Raw genomic sequence first — 23,084 nt, forward strand, 5'->3', positions numbered from 1 at the left:
TTTTAACACTGCCATTACTTATGACTATTGTACTATGTAAGAAAACCTTTTCTAACCCTTTCTTTGCAAATTACCTATTTTGTTCACAAACGGGCTTTTATAATAACCTACAACCTCTTAACAGTCAGCTGCTGATGCCGTTCATGCTCAAGTGGTTGTTCGAGTGCCTTAATCTGTAATGTCACTGACTTATTTTAGTGTGCAGGCTTGGTTAAATTAGTCGGATAAGTTTAAATGAAATGACTTGAGATGTGCTCGGGCAATTACAAGCAGGGTTGATAAAGTTTTAATTTTGACCTCAGGCTGCAATGAACCGGAGTGCACCCTTAATGGAATGAAGATTGTGCTGCCTGAGGAGAGTTTGCACACAGCATTATTATACTCATGAAGCTCTGAGAAGGCCGACCCGTTGTTTGCACTAGGGATAAGAGAAAATAAGCATACATATTCTCTGGCTGCAGCTAAAAACAAATGACCGCTACAGTGAAAACATCCACATTTTTGCCGCTTTTTCCGTTTGCCACCTTCCGTTCTTTTTTTCTTTCTTTCTTTTTCTATTCATTTCGGTGCAGTACAAATGTTTTCTTAACATATCACTCCATATCTGATCTTCTGTCATTTTCTGGGAAAGCTTCCTAGTGTGTGAACATTGTGCATGTACTGTTTGCAGGGCGTTTCGGTATTGGCAAGACTGCGGAAAAATAAGGCATTTTGGAATATGTTTCCACGTGGACAGAATCCCTGCACACAAACCGACTGAGCACATGAACACACACACACACTGGACTCCCCTGAAACACACATAAGCGAGCATTTTGTTCCAGGTTTTATTTTGCGCAGGGACATCTCTACTCTCAAGTTCATTCCTGCAGAGAGAAAAACAGCTGGAGCCTCTGGGATGTAAATAACGCAATGGCACTGACCATGCCAGATACCACACACACACACACACACACAATCACACTCAGCTTCCTCCCTCAGGTTCTTGGATGTTATTCACAGACAATCTTTAGACACATTTTGCAATTTTAAGACTCACAAAGTGATTTTTTTTCTAATTACATAGTTTCCCACTAAACACTATGCTCTAAGTGTATCTGATGATATCACGTGTGCATGTTCATCCACTCTATCCAAAAAATGTTTTTGCTTCCAGGTACATTTGCAGTGGTTGAGCAACTAATTCATCACAGTGAATAGTGTGCTTTTATTTATTTCCAGTCCTTCCATACATAGAATAAGCTGTGAATGCAAAGACACCCTGCATGTTAGAGTAGATCGAGTAGACACAGTAAATACGGCACACAGCATATTTTAGCATGTACATGTCGACAGGAGTTGCCATTTCTATTTACCAGAATCCTAACTTTTCTCTACAAACTTTACAATCAGCTGAAATTTTACAACCCACTTCAACACAGCTATAGGAAAATATATATACTAGCTGTCTTTGACAGTAGATTGTTTTGAGCACTGTGTACTTTAAATATGATAAACAGGGTTAAAAAATCCAAAAATATATTTGCACGCTGTCCTCTGAAAGTGTGCAAATATAATGAACACTTTCCGATCCAATTATTTATGCAAACTGTGCGCTTACACAAGTCCTTGTTCTGTTCAAGTCAGACCCAGCAGCGTGCAAGAAAGTAGAAAAAGGTTTGCGTTCTCTGCTTACAGTCCAATAACAGCTCAAGAGGAACCTCAGTTGAACCTCTGACATAATTTTTGAGAAAACATAAAAATGTTTAAGTGGACTTTGTCTCACTGAGCACTCAATCTCAAGGTTCTTTGGCTTTCACGGAGGGTGTCACAACAATGTCAGCATAGATCCAACAGGGATCTGTGGTGATTCATTTTAATTGCTTTAACACATCCATCATCATTTGCTTATTAGTTTTTCATGCTCCGATGCCTCCTTATTTTCATTAAAAAAGAGAGAACTGAGTTCAGTTCCCAAAACCTCTGAAATGTGTGATATTTACAGGTGGCATCTGGAATTTGGGTCCAGCTCATTAAGAGGCTCAAGGACAGATGTCACGGGGCAGAGAGTAGCGCTGGAGCTTCAGTGGAATGTGTGAGGTTTGTGGTTAAGAATTTGCAAAATATATGTAACACTTGCCTCAGCAAGCGAGTAGGGATGAATCCATGAATCATACAAAGACATTCGCTTCTCTGGAGAGTTGCGCTGGCCAACATTTAATAAGGAACATTATCCCCTGCTGTGACACTGATTGTGGTCGAACACTGGATAAGTTGAGGGTTGTGTTGCAACAAGTGATGTGCCCCTGCAGAATTATATGGAAGCAAAAACCTGTCAGTCAACGCGCTGTCATCGTGGAGTGGAGGAAAATGCTTTCACTTTTTGGTCGTCTTTTTTGTTTTTGGCCAAAGTATTTATTCGTTTCCCAAACGCTTCAAGAAACATGGCAATAAGGCAAAAAGATCTGTAGCTTTTAATAAAAATGAAGAGCTCCATATGTTTTATGTATTTTAGTCCGCTGTAGCGAAGGTTTCACACTGAACGCTATGTGAAACCTCACTGTGTGCAAATCACGACTCATCAAATAGCCACTTTCTTCCTTTTTTTCCATATATTTGTTTTTAATGTCATTGTCAACAAATCCTTTAAAAACACTAAAATAAAGAATTAGATCGTACGCCTTTGTAACTGAACTACACATTTACCAATGTGCCTTCATTTTATGTACACGGGAACTTTTTTTTAGCAAGTCAATGCCTCATCCCACTGCAAACCAAATCTGCATTGTACAGTCAGTATAAATGCCAGCATACCACTGTTTTAGGAAATGATATATTAAGAAATTCATTTTTAAAGCTAAACTGTATATTTGAGCTTGAGCCACAATGTCACAGATAGAGTAGGGGACTTGGAACGTAATAAGAGACATTGGGGATTTTGGTCTTGTAAGAGCAACAAAGAAACTGAATGCCACTGCAACTTGTCAAGCTTTATATTATGTGGAAAACTATTAGGAATGCTTTAGTGCACTTAAAACTTAAAGCGGCAGTCTCAAAGATTATTATTATTACCAACTAGGTGCCTGTGGCATCATTAGCGGTGAAAAAAAGCTACCTTTAAAGCACACTGAGAATTTTCTGCTGCCACATCAAAGGTAGAAGGTTTGCTTTAATGCTTTCTGTCACAAAGCCTCTGCAGGGCACGGTTCTTGTTTTTGACAGGGTGTAAATTAACCCAAACTAGGATTTTATCTACCCCTAAAAACAATGTAAAAGGAATAAAAATATTCAGACTACCAGAAAGCTTTTCTGGTAATCTGAATATTTTTGCTCTTAAAATACATTCGAAGGTGGTCGCTACGAAAAACACTCGGCAGTTGTTTGGATTAATCATCTATCTACTGTCAGAACTAAAACACACAAAGCTTGTCTCAGTAGTTTCTCGATACCAACTGCTCCAAACTGACTGTGGTCTGGCTGTGAGCACTGGTATGATGGATTCCTTGCGGCGGTGATATCGTACAAATATCCAGTTGCAAAAGAAGACCTGTAGGAGTCCCCAAATCAGTCAGGACTGAAATCTTGAAGACTGCTGCTTTATTTTGAACACTTTAAAATGTAAGAACAGCAGCTTTTACTGCATGTTGAGTTCATGATTGTAATCACAGTGTAACAGAAGGAGAAACACCAACATAAATTAAGTGCACTGTTCAGTTCAGTTTTAGGTGTTTTCCTTTTGTCATCATGTTCTTTGCACATGCCTATGGTGATATGTTTTAGTACACTTTCCAAAAAATGTAAAATCTGCCTCATCCCGTGCTCACACGCACGCACACAAACACACACACACACAAACACACACATGTGTTTGCCTTCTTCTCTATGCTGTTGTATAATTCATGTGTAACAAATTGTAGCCAACCATCGGAGACAGATGGTCTGGCATATGTTCCCCTACGCGACTGCCTCTTTGGACCCAGTATACTGAGGCTCACGCAGCCACACAAACACATTAATACACACTCAAAACATACAGTTTGGAGACCTGGTGTTCCTCGGCATCCCAGTAAGCGCATAATAAGAATGAGAGTGACATTGTAAGGATTACCATAGCGGCATTTTGAATATACAGATGGGGCTCAGCGTGTCTCTAATGAATGTGGTCTGTGGAGCCAGTAGATCTGTTTGCTGTATGCGCAGCGGTTTCTATGCCGAAGCTCCTCTTATTGACTTGGCCTTGTTTCAGGTCCCACTAAGATAAGTGCCAGGTGATGACGTGAGGACTCTGCGGGTGTGGCACAGTTAGTTCTGAACCCTGTAGCTCCCAGCGAGCATGCTCCCTGTATGTTTCTTTATAGTCCAGAGGGGGCCGGGAGCCAAGAGGTGACACAAAGCAGCGGATGACCAGGAGGCGAGACTGTAAATAGCTGATGGGTAAAGATAGCATAGATCCATAGAGGAGAAGGTGAAGAGGAATTTCCCTTTTTTAGTGAAAAGTTTGCTCTAAGAGTTTCTGTACATCCACTTTTAGTAGTGGAAAGAGTAAGGAAGGGGAGAAAACAGTCACAGCTACAGCAGTCCAGAATAGAGATGGGTAGAGATGAGTGGTAGCAGAGAGACGGGGAGCAGCCGGAAAGTAAGGCCCGAGCACTTACGCTCCCCAGAAGACCGCGTTCCCCCAAAGTAAGCCACCTGGGCTGCCGAGAAGAGAGAGAAACAAAGGGCAGGGAAATGTTAGCCGACATGTGTGTCTTTGTAGTTGGAAGACAGCTCATTCACATGAGGGTCAGTCATGCAAGACAGTGGGGTGCAGAGAGAGGACACGGTTGGAGGAATGTAAGCACCTCTAAGCCTTTTATTCAAAACCACTGTAATTAAGGCTTAATGCATCTCGTTCTCTGGTAGTGCTTCTTTTGTTCTAACGATCTTGGTAATCTGGCTACCCTGACTCTGCCAGGACCACTCACCCACACAGGCCGACCCATCGTCGTTGGGCTCAAAGCCCTGGTTGCATCTTCTCTTGGCGCGACACTTATAGCTACCATAGGTGTTGGTGCAGACAGGGCGGTCAGAGGGACACACAGAGGGGAACTGGGTACACTCATCTTGATCTGAGGGCAGGGAGAGGTGAGGAAGGCAAAGACACTTGACGTGTGTGAGGACTTTTAAACAAGGAGACAAGCACAGAGTTTGAAGGTGGATAAAGTGCCTCAGCTTACCCGTGCAGCGGCCATTCTCATTCAAAGCAAACCCGTGACCACACTGTAAGAGACAATTAGTAAGAAATATTATTTTTAATGAACTCTCCTGTGAAAGATCCTTAAAACTGTTGCACTATCCCAACAATTTACAATTTGCTTGATGTCGATTGTTTCTTGAAGTTGGTGTTGTGTTTGTAGCAGCTTTGTTATTCAGACAAAATGAGTATTTAGTTTATTGAGGAAAAAAAACCATGCTGAAACCCACTATGAAGCACTTGTGTACCTCTATTTCCACAGTAGGAGTAACTTCCTCCTCATCTCTTGGATAGTGGATCTCCTGCACTGAGTTGATCTCTGACGGCTCGAGGGCCCGGGCTACTGAACGGCCATCTGGCCAGAACACCTCCACACTGGTGGCCACATCCTTGCCTATTCAGGGAAGTACAATCTGAGGTAGTTACAGTGCATACAGAAATATATGACCACTGATCACTGAACCTTACAGTGTTGAGGTTTGGCAGACACATGACTAACCACATGGCGGTAACTTGTCTGTCATTTTGGATGGATAACAATTTTGGTGACAATGTATGGTCAAGAGATCAGTCCACAACCATCGTTAAATCAGTGGTTGTAAAGGAAACATTTGTATTCTCCAACCAGTTGGCAGCTGGTTGCCTAAGGTTGTTGCTAAAGCCCCAGTCACACAAGCCTAGAGATCTCCCCCTAGCAGCCTGTCGTAGTCGCCCATAGTCTGTATGGAAGACGCAAACTTGTCTGCAAACAGTGTCCAGTAAGGTGTAGTAAATCTGTGCAAACTCTGACACAAACCAGAAACTGAAGCTTTTCACTTTCAAAGTAAAAGCTGCACATTTTGAAAGGTCAGCAACGGTGCTGAGGCACAACCTTTACTTGGGAGGAGAACGTTCTCCATTTTCCAGTCTGCATTGCACTTTTCCAAGTTTCACTACAGCACAGCTAGTAGTTAGCAAATGTCTGCAAACAAATCCCCATCTTTCATACAAACTATGGGCACCTGCAGCAACCAGGTAACAACCACAGCAGTTTACAATCACACAGTTTTCCCTCCCAACCACTGGTTGTATCACATCCAATACAAGAAACAATTCTTGAGCAATGTACACATGATGTCACGTGAGAAACTATATATTGGAGGTTGTCTCCTTCCTTGCTTTTTTACTGGCTCACGTTGTACAGGAACTCTCCCCTCTTCTCTCTAATAACTGTTTTCATCGGGCATAGAGAAAGCCCCTCTCCAGAGGCCCTCTGTAGCCCTTAATTAAAGTGGCATTTCTTATGTAAACAGATCTGGAGTTACCTTGCCAGACAGACAGTCCACTCAGCAGGTGTGCTGCCTGAGAGCCAAAGAATATTTCACCTGTTCTACACCCACGTGACACCGTCTCATTTTGTTGTGGGGAACAGATCTCACATGTCTAAGAGTACTGACACTTTTCACCCTGGAGAATGGAGGTCTCTACTAAAGCCACAATTGTCTGGATAGTTTGCTGCTGGAGTGTATTATGAGGGCCACCAAAGGTGATGTGAGCTTGGACAATCCTGATATTGAACTGGCTCAGTGAGCAGAGCCAGGGAGGAGTAGTGGGTGGGTGGGCTAGCAGGCCTGTATGGTAACCAGCTGACTGTCCTAGGGAAGGGCGGTCGGAAAGAGACAGAGAGCTAGTTCCTCACAACCATGGCTGGCTTCCATCTGCAGCACCTGTCCTCCTCCGCTCTTCATGTTTTGCCCAATCAGCTCCCTCCCACAGAGAACTTTTGCTCCCGTGGGTGCCTAATCAGGCTGAAGGTATTAAGACAATGCTTTCCACATGCTTTTGTTTTCTTCCTTGCTGCTATTCTCTGCAATGTTTATCTGTCTTACTGCCCATTCAAACCTCAGAAACCAATTTGAGAACAAGAGAAGCAAGCTATGAAGAAGAAATGCTTTTATTAATTTTATATCAGAGTGAATTAACATTAGGTTGCATCTGCGGATCAGATAAAACAAGTTAAGCGTGTATTTTCTAATATTTCCTTACCGAGGCCAAAGTGGGCAACAGGCTCCATCTCACAGAGGTACCCTGAGCCGCCATCAATTATTCTTGTGTGTGGGCCACTCTTTTTTGTATATACAACCACTTTAGCTCCTCTGGCAAAAGCGCCAAATTTTGTCCGGGGAATCACTCGCAGCCATGAGTTTGCATTGCCCTAAGAAAAAGGCAGAAAAAGGAAAAAAACAGAGGGAGTAAGGCTTAATGTCACACTACCTATCGAGTATCACATGTCTCACAATCACTCACCTGGTTGACTTTGTAGACAGAGAGAGGCTGTGCTGCACTTTCACCGTGAGACACCAGCAGTTCCAGGCGCCCATCCCCATCAAAGTCTGTGGCTACCGCTCCTGGAGATTCATCACAGTAATGATGCGGCTAAACACTCAAGTATACATTCCTCATAACATTTATTATCCTCATGCAGGGACATAATCCAACAGTCATTGAACTAATAATGTGGAACCAATTCTATTTTTTCCTATAATAAAGTGCATGAGGAAACTCAGATTCTAAGTGGAGCTCTAATGCCATCTAGAGGTTTGATGTTGTACTAGCAGAGGAGATATGGTGTAGTGCTGCTTATCACTTTTAATAGAGCTGTATGACAGCTATCTTTTCTGCCATGCTCACCGGTTCCTCGTCCTTCAGGCTCTGCTGCCTCCCCGATATTCAACTCTTCTATCTGGGGGTCTCCGTGTTCTCTCCTGCTCACCCTATCGAAGTAGCACCACAAACATTACCCTGAAATCACTGCAAAAATTCTAAGCTGCTATAAATGTGGTTGCAGTATAGGAAAGATCCAAATAACACAAGGCTTTTCTGAAACTCGTCACTATGCTAAAATTCACTGTTTTGTTTTGTTGTTTTTAAACTTGCCTACCTTTACCTGGAAACTGGAAACTCTTTAATGTATAAATTACACGATTAGATTAAAATATGATAAGTTTATACTTGATTTAATAAAAAAGACAATGAATTGTTCCAATTGCTGATATGCGTAGTGATAATGTGTCAATAAATGAGTACATATAATGGGCACCATTCACTCTACTGACAATATTCTATTATGAGTAGATTTTGAATAGACAATTACTGTAGTGGAATACTTTACAGTGACCTGCAGTCTCCTAATCAGAAGATATAGTGCATAATGCTACATATAACACAGGAAACTAACATAAATAATGCACATAAATTTCAGCAAACACAAATACAAAAAACCAGAAGACAAGAAGAAAATTAGATATTTCCAAACTTACATAATTACTGATTTATATGAATTAATTATTGACAAATCAATTCGTAATCTGGCATATATCTGTGAAGCACATTGGTAAAAATGTATTAAGTTTACAAACCTGTCTCCTTTGTTAAACATATGCACATTATCGCCCACCATGAACCTGCTTTCCTTAAAATAATTAGCTATCTTGGTGCACTAATCTGCTGATCCTGACTATTAAACACTTCAGCTAAGCTAAATATTGATTAGTTGTGTTGAATTAATTAGTTTGGGCTTGTTTTTATTTCAGTGCCAGAGAATAGAGTTTTAAAAAAGCTGATTCATCTTCGGAGCAGACAATGGCAGAGCCACAGGCCATGGAGTTGTGACCCCTGTCAGACCATGCCCAGAAAGACAAATTTTCCTTCGATGACCTGGTGTGCAGGAATATTCAGCTCCAGGAAATCTCTGGGGCTTAAACTGATTATTGATATTCAGAATAAATTAACCCAACAGCTCCTGGCAACGTTCATCATGAGTTCTGCATCCTGTTCAGATAAATATGCCAGATCAGATTTTTCTTCAGGAAGATGCGTTCATTCTACTATTAAGTCCTAACAATTGATATGTATCATATATTACATTTTAAGAGCTGAGTTCATTAATATTATCAAGAGAGGAAGCCAAACCACCAGCCAAAAAGAGACCTAAAACTGTCTTAATGAAAGATTCATTCATGTGTGGAGGAGGAGGCGGGATGCCAGACTAGATAAGTATCCTTGGCTGGGAATTTTAAATTCTTCTCAGCTTCCATGCTCGGCTTTAGAATATTAAATCAAGACACAAGAGTAGTCGATTAAGCTTCTCATCAAAGTGATGTTAAAAACTTACTGTCATACTTGAACAAAATCTGAGAGTGTTGGTGCGAGTACCTAAAGAGTCTGTTGGCGGAGGGGCCTCTGTAAGCGATGTTATTGAAGAACACCTCCAACTCATTGTCATTGTCAAAGTCTGCAGCGATAACAGTTCGAACCGGGGAGGGCATGGAAAACTTCTGGGATGCTATGTCCTGGGGAAAAAGGTAACATCACTGAAACACATGCATGCATTTACAGAAGCACAATGCATGCATAAGTTGAATGCATTTCAATTATTTGGATGAAACTGGATGCTGGATACTGCATTTTAACTATTTGGATGAATCTGGATGAAACTTACTAGATAAACTGCCTAGGGTACCAGAATTATCAGGATTTATATAGCTTTTTCCGTATTTATATTTATAACATTCTAATTTTTACAAATAATATATTATATAGCATGTAGCAGCTGATCTCAATTCTGTTCTCAAAATTCTGTTATTCAGACTTAATGTACTTGAGTTGGACCAACTTTATTAATTAATAATAAATCAACTTATTTACTGCAGTTGAGTCCAACTCATGCAAGAGTGTTGAGACAGGTCGCCAGTCAACCACAGGGCTAACACAGAGAGAGAGACAACCATTTGCACTCACATTTACATTTATGGGTAATTTAGAATCACCAGTTAACCTGACCCCACTAACTGCATTTCTTTGGACTTTAGGAGGAAGCCAGGGTACATGCAAACTCCACAAAGACAGGCCCTGGCCTGATAGTGGATTCAAACTCAAGACCTTCTTGCTGTGAGGCAACATTGCTAATCAGCAAGCTGTCACTTCATACTTAATAAAAGTAGGAAAGCTATGATTACAAGGTTTGATGCTGAATTTTTGTTATATTTTTGTCCTTGACAAGTTAAACTACAATAAATAGCAATAGCATACACGTGGTGCGTGTGTATGCTTTTCTGCCTCTTATAACCACAGTGATTTTCCTGTCCTTCTTTTTTTAATCTTGTTTAAAAAGTTGCTCAATTCCACTGACTAATCAGGGTTAAAGGGTTTTCCTTTCCTTCAACAAAAGAACTGTCTAGATATGAGAACACCAGAGTAACTGTGTATAAGCAGAAGAGGTTTTCGAGGTAAAAACATTGGAAGGATGTGTAATTTTACATGAACTTGTTTTTACATGAACCTGCTGTGATTACATTTCGTGGTTCCTTAGTCCATTTTGTTCAATGTTATGTGACCTGATGCACTCGCTCGAAAGACTGTTTCATAACCTCAAGGTTCAACCTCCTTCAAAATGAAATAAATAAAAACATGTCAGTCAGTGTCCAGTGCTTGTGTCCAGGCTCTTTTTACATCCTCTGGCATGGGGCAAGTCGACAGCAGCCCTCGTGCCCCACCTCCGAAAAAAGTCTGCAGCAGAAGAGTTTTTGCATGAGAAAGTAACAGATATCTCCCCGCTTCAGTGACACAGTGATAAGTCGGGAAAGAGTTATAGAGCAGCCCTTCACTCCCCCCAGTATTTACTCCCTGTTTTAATTATAAGGCTCATAAAGCTGCAGGGGTGGGGGCCGCCCACAGTGACCTTCTGCTTCTCAGGTGAAGGAGAGGGGATGGCCAGCTGAGGCCAAGAGTGAGGAAAGCAGGGACAGCTCCGTAATAAGTGCCGAAGACAGTAGGCGCATGAATAAAAGTGCCTTCAGGAAAAAAAAGGGCTCTCCCCAAAACTAATACAGGCCTTCTAAAGATATAATCTGCATGGAGTTAATTAGAAATAAATAGTAAAATGACTAAATTTCCTTACACTGACCAATTTTTATTTCAGATTACTGAATGCAAAAGAACTCCAAGAGAACTTCTACTAAAACCTTTCTTCTTTTTAAATATATATTCATTATGTGTATATGTGAGCACTATTCCAAGGAAACCCTCTGCAATAGATTTTAATTAAAGCACAAACAGGCCTAATCGGCACTTTCCATGGCCCAGGCAAGCTGCTGGTTCAGCCCAATTTAATTGGTGGTTTACTGAAGTGATACAACAGCTTCATTATGCATGCCAAAGGTCAACACGGCTAGTAGGAGTGTCAGCTTGTGTGGGCGAAGGGGGTCTTAAATATGTTGTGGGGTTGTGATTTAACAATCTTGGTTCAAAAAAAAAAAAAACATTGTCAGGCTAATTCAATTTGTCTTTTGTGTTTTTGCACATATAGGCGTAACAGGGTTTGAGTGTCTCAGTGTGTGTGTGTGTGTGTGTGTCATGCTGATGGAACTATCTCTGGGCAAAGCATCACACATTAACCCCTTACTCGACCCCTATAAAGATGTCTTGGGTGACATTTATCTCCTAGGTAAAAGATGCGAGTGCAGGTGGTGGCAGATAGATCACCGAGCCCGAATCCTCTACAGATTTATGCAGCAGGGCCTGTCTCTGCCTTCGCCACTCTAAAACTTAGTACCCAAACAGATGCGTGTTGCTGGCTGCCTTGCACACGCTGTCTGTAGAGTCATTGATTGAGTAAATCACTAACCTTGCGTCTTTAAATACCACTCAAACGCAAAGTGGGCAGGCACTGAGTAGTGTTAATTCACTCGCCAACCATTTGGATTGATAGTACTTTGATTCAAAGTGATAACAGGTGCGATTTGTTTTATTTGTGCTCCTTGTTCATTAGACAGAAGAACAACAACCTCTCTCTGAAACTCTCTACAGTTGACAGTGACAATCTGAATGGGCTTTTTGGGTCCTTCACTAAGTAAAATCATATTATTCAATCAATTATTGCAATGAAATCACAAGCACTGCAACTTTTGAGCACACTTTCCTCAGCAGATCACATGTGGAGTGGAATGTGTGGAAATGTGAGAATGCCCATGCTTCCATTTATCATATGTGATCATCTGAAGTAGGTCTTTATAAGGTATCTGGCAGTCGTGTCGGTTTGATGCTAAGAGCTGATAGCATTTATTTTCTTTTTAAAGACCAAATTCGGGCCCACCTTAAACTTTTGCTTGCGGTTACTGAGCTGCATGTACAACCGATGAGGTCCGTTCCAGTTCCCGTAGACGATGTCCATCTTACCGTCACGGTTGAAGTCTGCAAGAGCCACCCCTCTGCCGTGCTGCATGGGGTCTTCTACACCTAAAAAGATTCGAGATGTTCCCAATCTGTTTCCATCATCTGCCATCAATATTTTTAAAACCAGGTAACCCTGACCAGTGCTGCTGCTGGAACTGTGTCATTGGGTACAATACAGCACTTCAGTGTCTGATTTATTAAACAACAAACTGGTGACATAAAAACGATGAAGTGCTACATTTCTAATGTTTAAAATCAATCACTGAATTCATGGCAATCTCTTTCTTGTCAACATGAGATGATGGTAAAAAAAAACAGCTTCTCTGATAAGCTGATGGCTTTGCGCTTCACCTGCAGCGATCAAACACATACTTTATCACAATGAGTCATTACAGAAAAGGAGGCCTCACCAGTTATTATTACTATAGTGTATTTAAATCACAAATCCATTATCTTGACTTATTTATTTTTTTAACAAACTTAATTTATTGCTTTCTCATTCTGTGAGGTTTCATTGCAGTTGACAGCTAATTAATCATTAAAAGCCACAATATTGAAAATATGGTTTAACGAACTTAGATTTTTATATTAATTAGGTTCAAATATTTTAAGAATCATGCATGACTGATATTTATTCTATACAATAACGCCTCTCGCGTTTATTGTTTTTCACAGGATGATTCATGTGTGAAGAAATAGCTGGTCTCCCAGGCTATGATCTGGTAAACTGCACGTGATCATCTCACCAGCCTGCTGTGCCACATCCGTGAAAGTTCCATCGCCATTGTTCCTGAACAAGAAGTTTGGACCGTACTCATTGTCGCAAAACACATCAGACAGAGTCTGACTGACAATGGGCCCCACCACGACACCTCTTCCTCCTGCACAGAGAAAGACAAGGGAACAAGACACACAGCGGTGGGAGAATTAGGCAGCTCAGAAGAGGGCTAGCACAACATTTGGGAGGAAAAAAATGAAGCAGGATATGAGGAACAACAGAGAGAGCAGAGGGAGAGAGATCACCGCCTTAACAAAAGTGAAAGGGAAGAGATTATTACTGTCTTTCCAGGTCATTTCCTCTGAGTAGGGCAGCTCTTTCTGCTGACACAGACACTGACTCTGATGGGTTACATACACACAAACACAGGTAAACACACCTAAGCACAATAAGAAATACAAAAACACAAAGAATCTTTTGCATTAACCAAAAGCAAACAGTAATTTTCTCCTTACGTAGTGATTTTTGTAACTGTTACACTTGAAGGTACACTTTTAGCATCACCCCAGGATTCTCCAGTGACATTCTGTAAAATGTAGTGCTTCATCTCAGACCAGCAGAGTTTAATTATGGAGTTGAAAGGGCTTTGATTGTCCTTCCAGTATGCAAAGTCACTGCTGCGAGTCATGACTCGCTGCTGATTTACTGGCCCGCTCCATCAACCCAGACAAATACCACTCAACCCCTACGGCCATAAACCACTAATGTCTCTCTGGAGATATGTAACCATTAGATATACAACTTCACTGACTGTCCCTCTCCTCTGATTAACGGCAGTTTGATGACAAAGCCATCTATCGTACATCATTCACAGCAAATGTGAGCCAGCTCATCTTCCCCCCTGGTGGATCAGATGATATCCTGCACGTGAAAAAAAAATCCATAGATGATGAAGATTCATGCCGGGGCGCTCACATACAAAGTCACCTCGTATTTCCAAAACTCACCAGAACAAGGACTTTTCAGTGATTATAATAAATTATCACAGGGACAGCATTTTTTTTAATCATGACAGTCTCTATTATGAAGAAATTAATCATGGTAACATTTTTGCATTTACTGTTCTGTTCTTCTATATATCACAGACCTAAATTGATCCACGTGATGATGCGGGCTGTGGTGACACATTTCAACATCATTTAAGTGAAATATTCGGTTTGTTTCCAAAAACAGTTCTAAGCAACATTTTTAATGAAAACAGGGGGTTGATTTGCAAATCAGTTACACCCTTAACTGAAAAAGGACCAAAAAAGAAGAAACACTTGAACACGTGATTTTTTTAAGCCAGTGTCACCTTTAAAAAGAAATTTAAAAAAAACATTAAAGCAGGATTTTGGATTTTGTACATTGTTCAACCTTAAAAAATGTATTATTTTTTTCTTGAATGAAATGTTTTTGGGCTTATTTCAAATTTATTAAACCAACATCTAAGTTGGTGGTAAGGTTTATGCCACAACTCTCCTAAATTAATAGTGCTGCTAGTTACCAAATACAATGTTTTATGTTCCTGTAGTGATTATTCTGCCAGTATGTGAAAACCCTTTAATCCAAACAATTAATGCTAAAATATAATTAATGCCATACATGAATTTTCTCATTTACTGTCTTACTAAAACGGAAACTATTTAATTTGATTTAGATGCCAAGATTAACAGTTGAATTTCATGGTTAGAATAGGTTTGATATATGTGTTTGCCGCCCTTTGCCTTTGATTCCCTGTGACTTTGGCTGGAGTAAATACCTGACAGCGCCAAAAGAGCCTTTACATCCTCTTTCTTCTTCTTCCTCTCAAGCCCTTTTTCTCTTTCTCGCCTGGCACTTCTCTAACCCCCTCTGACTCGCCCCTCGTCTGGTTCCCTGTGTGTCCCGAAGTCCTATATTTCAACCTCTGTGAGTACAACAAGCACATGCACCCCCCCCCCCCCCCCCCCCCCCCCCCACCCCCGCAAATGTCTGTATAAATCAAACTGAAGGTCCAGTAGTACTGGGTGATCTTAAAGCAATCGTCTATATCAAATACCCCCAGTCAGTGCTTCATACCCACCAATGAATTTGTTGACTCCAGCCTGCTCTGCCACATTGGAGAGGGCAACGACGCCCTGCGAAAGGTCACTTGCTGCCTCATCCATTTCTATGAGCGCATGAGGGCCCACGTTGCCACTGGCGTAGTTTGCTATGTAGATAGCATAACGACCTGTACCCTGTGCAGAAAAAAAAAGATTTACGTGTATTCATGTTTTCATTAATATAAATCAAGAATATGCTGCAACCCGATCAAATGCACTCATAGCTACGCATGAAATTATAAGCAACTGTAAATTTAAAAAAAAACAAACATGTTTTATATTTCTGCATTTCTGTGTTTCCTGAAGAGCTTTTTAAGATGTCTGTAGTCAGTAAAACAGACTCTACGGTGCTCATGTCATATATAAAAACATTTACTTTTCCTTTAACCATATTAAGGATTGGCTGCATTTTCTCTTATTTCATTAGTTCTTTAATTGCATCATCAACATAATTTTCTTTTACTCTTTTGAGCGGGAGTGGAGGCTCTAAGCTCAATATATAAATCTATGTTCTATCTCTAGACTGCAGGACAGGACAGACAAATTGTAGTCAGCTTAAAAAAAGTCTGAAATACTATAAAGCTCCTTAAAGCCAACGGAAACAGCAAATGTTTTGAAATAAGCAACCTCTTTCAGACCCTCACGTTGGAGTATTCATCAAACAAAAATAGGATTAAACAGGTTATTTGTCTGGATCATCTTTGTTTATTATTAATATTCTGTAGTTACTATGCTTATTATTACTTTCCCAGTCAAACCTCTCTTTCTCTTTAGCTCCACCTACCCCCATTTCTTACCCCTTACCCCTTATTCTTAGCCCTTTCTCCCTACTCCTTGCTCTGCCTCCCTTTGGAGATTAATTTCACACTCCATTATCAGTCAGAGTCCCTGCAGACACAAAATCACAGACGGAACCACACTAATAGACTACACACTCGATTCCAATGAGCTTTCCCACCAGGCCTAACATATTTCAATCAACACAAACACATGCACATATGCAAACAAATGCACACACGCAATTTCACTATTTCTGTTACACCATACTGTATCTTTACAATGCAAGGAAGGTAAATGAATCTGGTTGACATAAATGTCATTTAGTGTCACATGCTGTGGGAGCAGTGCGTCGCACACACACCGCATGCCGGACACGCAAGCACGCTCCGAAGCTGCCAAACATGAAAATGAATTACAATGAAAGAGCTAAAGGCAACTGGCAGTTACTTAACCAACTTAAAAGTCAACGGTTTTTCAATAAGTCTTCACCCAAGGCTAATTTCTGTCACTGGGATTGGCATTGTGAATAGCGCGATATACATGCCTGCAGTGCATGTTGGTCCAAGGACTGCACACCCTTTACATCAATCAAGAAGTGTGAATAAGCTAACTTGCCGCTACTGCAGCATTTTTATTCTTTTATTGTCAAGAACTGCATCTTGTACTTTTTCACTGAGCTTCATTTGAACAATTTTTTAATTATTCTGGCTTTTAAAAGTGGTTTATTTTTTCATGCCTGCCAGTTTAAAGTTTTAGTGAACCAATCTATCAGTTCAATGTGAGGCCCTTCAATATGTCACCTTCATCAGTTTGTGTTAGAATGATGATGGGATGTCACTTTCAAGGAGACCGGGTAGAGACGAAACGGTCGGGTGGTAAATCGATCTTTTTCTCTTAAAGATAACACTTTATTTATGAGTAAACAACATCAAAAGCATTAGCTACCCAGCTGACTATAAAGCATGCTTTGCTTTTGGCCTGTGCAACGTTCTGCAGCTGTTTCTTTTAATATGTTCTAATAAAACCTGTTCAGCAACAGGAAAACATGTTCTCTCTCTGCTGGTCAGCTGGAACTGACATGCAAAAGCACACATCGGGGTTTTGGCTCCTTCCAAAAGAATCGTGCCATTTAAAAGCAGATATCTTTCCAATCGGTTTGGCAGCAGCACAACTTATCAGTGCTCAGTGTGATGGGACAGTGGTTAAAAAAATCTATTGTAGTCTTTACTTTCCTCTTCCCGCTATTACCTTCTTTAGCCCGTCCCTGATTGGAAGTGAGAATTGCATGCGTGGGTGTGAGATAAGAGACAAAGAAAGAGGGTGAGCGTGTCAGTCAGTGAGAGAAAAGGGACTAAAAAATAAAAGTGGAAACAATGGAGAAGGGACTGAGTGAAAGAGGGGAAAAAAATGCTACGGGCAGAAAGCAGTAGTGTGCAGTCATCACTCCTCCCCTCGTACGATGTTCTATAAAACAAACGAGCCCTGGCTTCTGTAATTACACTGGTGCGATGGACAGAAGAGAGAAAATGGCACACCATTCCCCCCAAATGAACTGTCATAGCACATGCTGAGAAGGGCGGCATAGGCAGGGCATGAGTTATCACTGGTAAACAAACAGAAGCACCCGTGCATGTACGGAGAAGACACTCTAGGGAGTGTGCGTACGGTGCAGATCTGCATATAGTGCACTTGATGTGTGTGTGTTTGTAAGAGAAGTACCTTTCTGTCCACACAGGCCACTGAGCGCCCAGCCATAGGGTTGGCTACGTCTCTGTGTTCGTTAATATCATCGCTCAGCAGATCTTCAAAGCGCCCATTACGGAACTTAAACAGCTTGTCAGAGTATGTTGCCCGACCTTGATGCAGAGAGAGAAAAGGTTCAGGAAAGACAAAGACTGCGTGGAGAAAAGAGGCATTATGCAATGCAAAAACTGTGGGTGAGTGAAAACAGGCTCCTGTGGCTGGAAGTGAGCAAAGTGATAAAGGAGTTTAAGAAAAATGACAGACGTGAGGTGTTGCAGTTTTGGCAGTCTGATCTCTGGGTTTCTCACAGATTAATAGCAGCACAAAGCTTATCTGTTATCTGATGAAGACTCAGCTGAGATAAGCTTAATATCTGCATACCGATTCTCCTTCTTTGTCTCTGTGTAAAAGGAAAAAAAAGAAAGGAACCCCTGTGTGTGCCTTTGTAGTTTTCCAAAAGTGTATCAGCTCGCACTGTACCAGAGAAGGCGTTATTGGTGTTGAGGACATAAATCTCTTCCCGTCCATCTCCATCGATGTCACAAGCTGTCACTCCGATGGCGTTGCCTTGACGGTCTCTCAGGGCATAGAATGGGGAGCTACGGTTGTCAACAGCGATGTTGACAAGCCTTTTCCTGTGTTTGTCGTACTTTAGCACCAGGTTCGGGCCGTTGTAGCTGTCACGGGCAAAAATAGCACGCTGTTATAATGCACATGACTGACAGTATGACATTCTTGTTTTACAGTTTATGAGCTTTAGCAAGTGCTGGCTGAACATGCTGAAAGCAACATTTGCTTGTTGGTTTAGTTTGAAGTTTAACTTTATAAAGACTTTGATGACAGCTGGACCCCTGCATCTCACTTCTATTCTGTAGTTGCAGATTTGATCAGAGAGATTGATTGTCAAGCAAAATTTTTAGATTCACATTTTATTTATTTATTTTTACTTATAACAAATCATTTTGACCTTAATATCTATATTTTGCCTCTTAAAAATATCTGTTACATGCAAACGAATTCTGTTTGTAATAATAATAAATAAAGTCACTCATGTATTTTCATAATTTGGATTTTATGGCATGTAAGTCCAGGATGAGTCAGTCATGTAATCCTTAGTTTACCGGACACAGAAACCCTTTAGGTTTATATTATGGAGACGTTTCACTGAGATCTTATGCTTGTCACATTGGAGCTCGTGAATTTTGTTTACCCATAAGCCTCAGGTGCCATTGCAGTGGGGAGCAAATCAGTGAGAGGTGTAAAACAGAACAATGGATAAGTTTGATTGCACACTGTTGTCAGTTTTTTTTTCAACAGTGTAATCTCTACTCATGGTTTTGATTTAGAATCCAAGCCTCTGATGTTTTTTATGCCAGTATGCAAGAAATGTTGTAAACTTACTCCTGACAGTGCATTTTGCTAACATCCAGTTTGAAATCAAAATCTAAATTTGCCTAAATACTTAGAAGTAAAAAAAAATATAGTCTAAAATGTTTGGATATACACTACAAAAGCTTTCTTGGTTGTCACCAAAGTATATTAGAGAAGGTTGGCACCGTCAGTGTAATGTATATAAAAGTAATTCATCTGAAGATTCTTTTAATTGTAAATTAAATTACATCCTCTACGAGGTTTTGGGATGAGCTCCCGTCCAGGATACCTGCTGAATAGGATGTTTTACCTAAATTACATCTATTAAGCAGGGTCATTTTTGGTTCATCTATTTCCTGTTAAGCACTGGGAAATGTATTCATGCTCAGTCATTGCTGGATTGAGGCAGCCTTGTAAAGCTGTTCCCATCACTGGCACTCTTTTCGATCATATCCATTTTTCATCAGTTGAGTGAGCCCCAGGGTGGCCTTAGCATCTCTTATCTTTTAGCTTTTTTTGCCTTTGTCTTTAACCTTTATCTTTTGGAAGTTCTGTTTTTATTTAAGCTTAAGAGTTAGACTAGTGGGAGGGAAACTTAAGGGATTTAGGGGGTTTGCACACTCCTCACCCAGCTACAAATATCTCCAGGTCTCCATCCCCGTCCACATCAGTGACAGCCACGCCATAGTTGAGCTGGGTGGGGTTGTTGTCGTAGTCTGGAGGAAGGACGGTCTTGGTTATAGCTGAGAACACGGGCTCTGACCTCTGAGCCACCGAGAGGGCGGGCAGGAACAAAACCAGCCACAACAACATCCTTACCTGAAGGGCGAAACACACTATTTGCAACATGACTCGACCGTTTTTGTTTCAAAGAATTCAAGTGCTGAATAACGCCAACGGACGTTGTACAGACATATACACAGTCTGAACAGCAAAATTACCATTCATCCAATCCACAACGCTATTTACCTGAACTACTGCACACGTGACCTGCTAGTTGATGTGTAAAGAGAATTAAATAAAAAATATGAGTCATTCATCTGCAACTGCAACACATCCCCCCACTTTTTTTTGCTAGTTCTCCAAATCCATCATAAGGCAAACATTGCTGGCAAAGCTTCCTGCTATACTCAGACATAAAGATGAAGATATACCACTGCAATCAGCGGCATTCTGCAGGGTTAGATCTGAACAACCCATCACATGCAGACAGGCTGAGGAATTACAAGACAGAAAATCCATACATGGAGCGAGGGCATTAGCCAGAGGCCAAGTGAGTACAGAGGAAACCAATACGACCTGTTATAACAGACCTGAGGTGTTGTTTCCTTAGAGACAAGGACCAACACTAAATTGGAAAAGATTTTTTTCTGTTTGGATAAAAGGACTCAGTGATGTATTATTGTCCTTTAAGTGGTAAGCAGATAAAAGGTGAACATTGATCCAATTCGAGTTGTGAATTGCAGGCAGGTAAAGGTGAGGTGGAGTTTCTGACGCTCAGGCTGAAAAGAAGCAAAGAGGAATTGGCAAAGAGAAGGGTCACCTTCTTAACGCTGAAATAAGAAGCTCATCAGCAACAGCCCTGCAAAACATCACATACACACACAGACACGCACGTGCACACATTTAAGTGGCATTCTAAAGGCTGACAACTTGATTTTCTCTGCCTGTGGATTTATGAACATGTCCTCCGTCATTCCATCTGTAATGCCACTGAGACGCTCCCATCTATACTGCTGCAGATTCTCCCTTTCTGCTGAGTGTCCAGGTGATGTATGGCTCTTTAACATCTCCCTCAACAATTCAATTTAAGATAAAACCACAGTGCTGCTTGAGTAATACTCTCAAAAGCACAAAAAGCAGGAGAGGAAGCACCTCTGCTGACACCTGCAGAAATATGGCCGGGGCCAACGCTAGCTCCCTGGGCAGGCAGCGCAGCGATAACGCCGGCAGAAGAGCCGGTAGTAATGTAGACTGTGCCTGTTAGCAAGAAGGGTTAATTAACAACACTGGGAGCTCAAGATGAGGCAGTTTCTCCCCATTAGAGCAGGATGTGATGACAAATGAGCTGGCCAGTTCCACACTAGAGAAAGGGACTTTACAGACTTGCTAATAAACTCCATATTAGATAGGGGGAGTGGGCTATAAATTAAAAAGAAAAGGAAACGGAAACTTGGAAAGTTAAAAAACAAGGTGTTATGGAAGAACACACAGTCTCTTCAGATCTTTTTAAATGAACTGCAAATCAGCCAATTAGAGGACAAGATAACAACGTGTAAATGATGCAGTTTCTACTAGAAAGGTGGACAGGTTAAATTTAATAGCCATGCATACAAGTTTATATTCATATTTCAGTTGAACACCAGCCTGAAAAAGACAAAAGGAAAAAAAAACTATGGTATCCCTTATAAGTCACCCACACAAAGTAATAACGACATGAAAGAGGATTGGCGATAGGACAGATGAGTGCATGAAATCACTGGAGACTTTTCAGTTTGATAAAATCATGAGGTACTATATTATCCAGCCAAGGACATGAAGTCTCTTCGCCCCAGATTCACTGCAGTAAGAACCAAAACATCCTTCTTCAGTTGTCAAGCAAAGTTGGACTTTTCTGCAAGCACATATCCACAAACCATTTTTGCCCTCATCTGGGTTCGATGATATAACATCTGCTGAGGTCACCGCCCAAACTAGGGAACATCAAGCAAAGTAATCTCCTGTAAACCATTCAAAGACAATGAAACGGCCCAGGAAACGAATAGTCGTTTCAGAGCAGAGAAATGCTTTCGATTTGGTTATTTATGTTGGCATTAAGAGGTCATTACCACAGCGTGCAACATCAGCATGTGCTTTCTGGAGAATTCCTGCCCAGCTCTGATCCTGATAACACTGCGACAAAGAGCCAGTAACATCTTCACTTTCAAACACACTTTTGCAGAAGCTCTTTTCTGTGAAGGACACCCTCACTGCAGAACACACACACACACACACACACACACACACACACACATACACACACAAAGTACTCTACCAGTCACAGTGAATTACACTTCAATCAACACCTGACATTAATGACAAGCTCTTGTTCATCTATCATTTACCACTTAATATAAGGCAACAATAAATCCGGCAAGGATTATTGTTCATTTATTGTTCATTTGCCTCACAAAACACATCATATGAGTAGTTTAAACCACCACATATTCATTTAAACAACGTTTAGTAGTTTTTGTTCTATCTATCTATCTATCTATCTATCTATCTATCTATCTATCAAATAAAAATACTTATTTTAAAAATGAGAAAAGTTAAAAAAAAATAACCGCACTCCACCTCGGTAATGATAAGTCCATTTACAAAACAAACCTGCTGTCATTTAACTACCTGCACGTCGGCGTTTTTAAAACTATGAGCATCATTTAATCCGTGACAGCTACTGTAACCAAAGGGGATGACCGTTTAACAGCATTACTGATAACAAGCGTCTCTGTCTGGGTTGAGGTTTTGCTCTGAAAGTTACGTTCAAATCGTCAACTTTCTTTCGCGTCTTTGCGCAGCAGATCCCAGCTGAGCGCCACGACGATCCTGAACCCAGCGGAAGACGGCAGCTTCAGCAGCGGGCAGACTCAGGTACTCACAGATGCAGAGACGCTCGGGAAACTCCGACAAAATCCTCCAGCGAACTGACACCAGGGACGGTGAGAGAGAGCGAAAGAGAGAGAGAGCTAAACAGCCTTTATCTCAAGGGTTTTTCCCCACTTATTCCCTTTACACAACTTCCAAAAGATTTGCTTTATGAAATCGCTTGTATGAGATTTGAGCCAATCTCCGCGCAGCTTGTTGAATATCTAAAATGACAACCAATAGGGAAGCTGGGAAACGGCGGGTGGGCGTGTCGGCAGGTGTTTATTATAAT

General features: G+C 41.0%; 1 protein-coding gene across 4 annotated transcripts; it reads right to left on the reverse strand.

Moving 5' to 3' along the window:
* Positions 1-723: 723 nt before the first annotated feature.
* On the reverse strand, positions 724-22,943 carry crtac1b (cartilage acidic protein 1b). Of its 4 annotated transcripts, none has more exons than XM_063491477.1 (14): positions 22,807-22,943; positions 19,794-19,984; positions 18,275-18,471; positions 17,771-17,907; positions 15,250-15,406; positions 13,174-13,308; positions 12,348-12,490; positions 9,410-9,546; positions 7,886-7,968; positions 7,502-7,602; positions 7,241-7,409; positions 5,464-5,609; positions 5,199-5,241; positions 724-4,671 (listed from the first exon to the last, which is right to left on the reverse strand). In XM_063491477.1, exons 2-14 carry the CDS (start codon positions 19,976-19,978, stop codon positions 4,631-4,633), a joined length of 1,674 nt encoding a protein of 557 aa, XP_063347547.1. In that variant the 5' UTR covers positions 19,979-19,984; positions 22,807-22,943; the 3' UTR covers positions 724-4,630. The 4 variants fall into 4 exon arrangements, with proteins under 4 accessions (XP_063347547.1, XP_063347544.1, XP_063347545.1 ...); XM_063491474.1 differs by having other exon boundaries at positions 726-4,676; XM_063491475.1 differs by lacking the exon at positions 22,807-22,943 and adding an exon at positions 22,553-22,799 and having other exon boundaries at positions 726-4,676.
* Positions 22,944-23,084: the final 141 nt, after the last annotated feature.

The sequence above is a fragment of the Pelmatolapia mariae genome, linkage group LG13, assembly GCF_036321145.2.
Source record: "Pelmatolapia mariae isolate MD_Pm_ZW linkage group LG13, Pm_UMD_F_2, whole genome shotgun sequence".
NCBI lineage: Eukaryota > Metazoa > Chordata > Actinopteri > Cichliformes > Cichlidae > Pelmatolapia > Pelmatolapia mariae.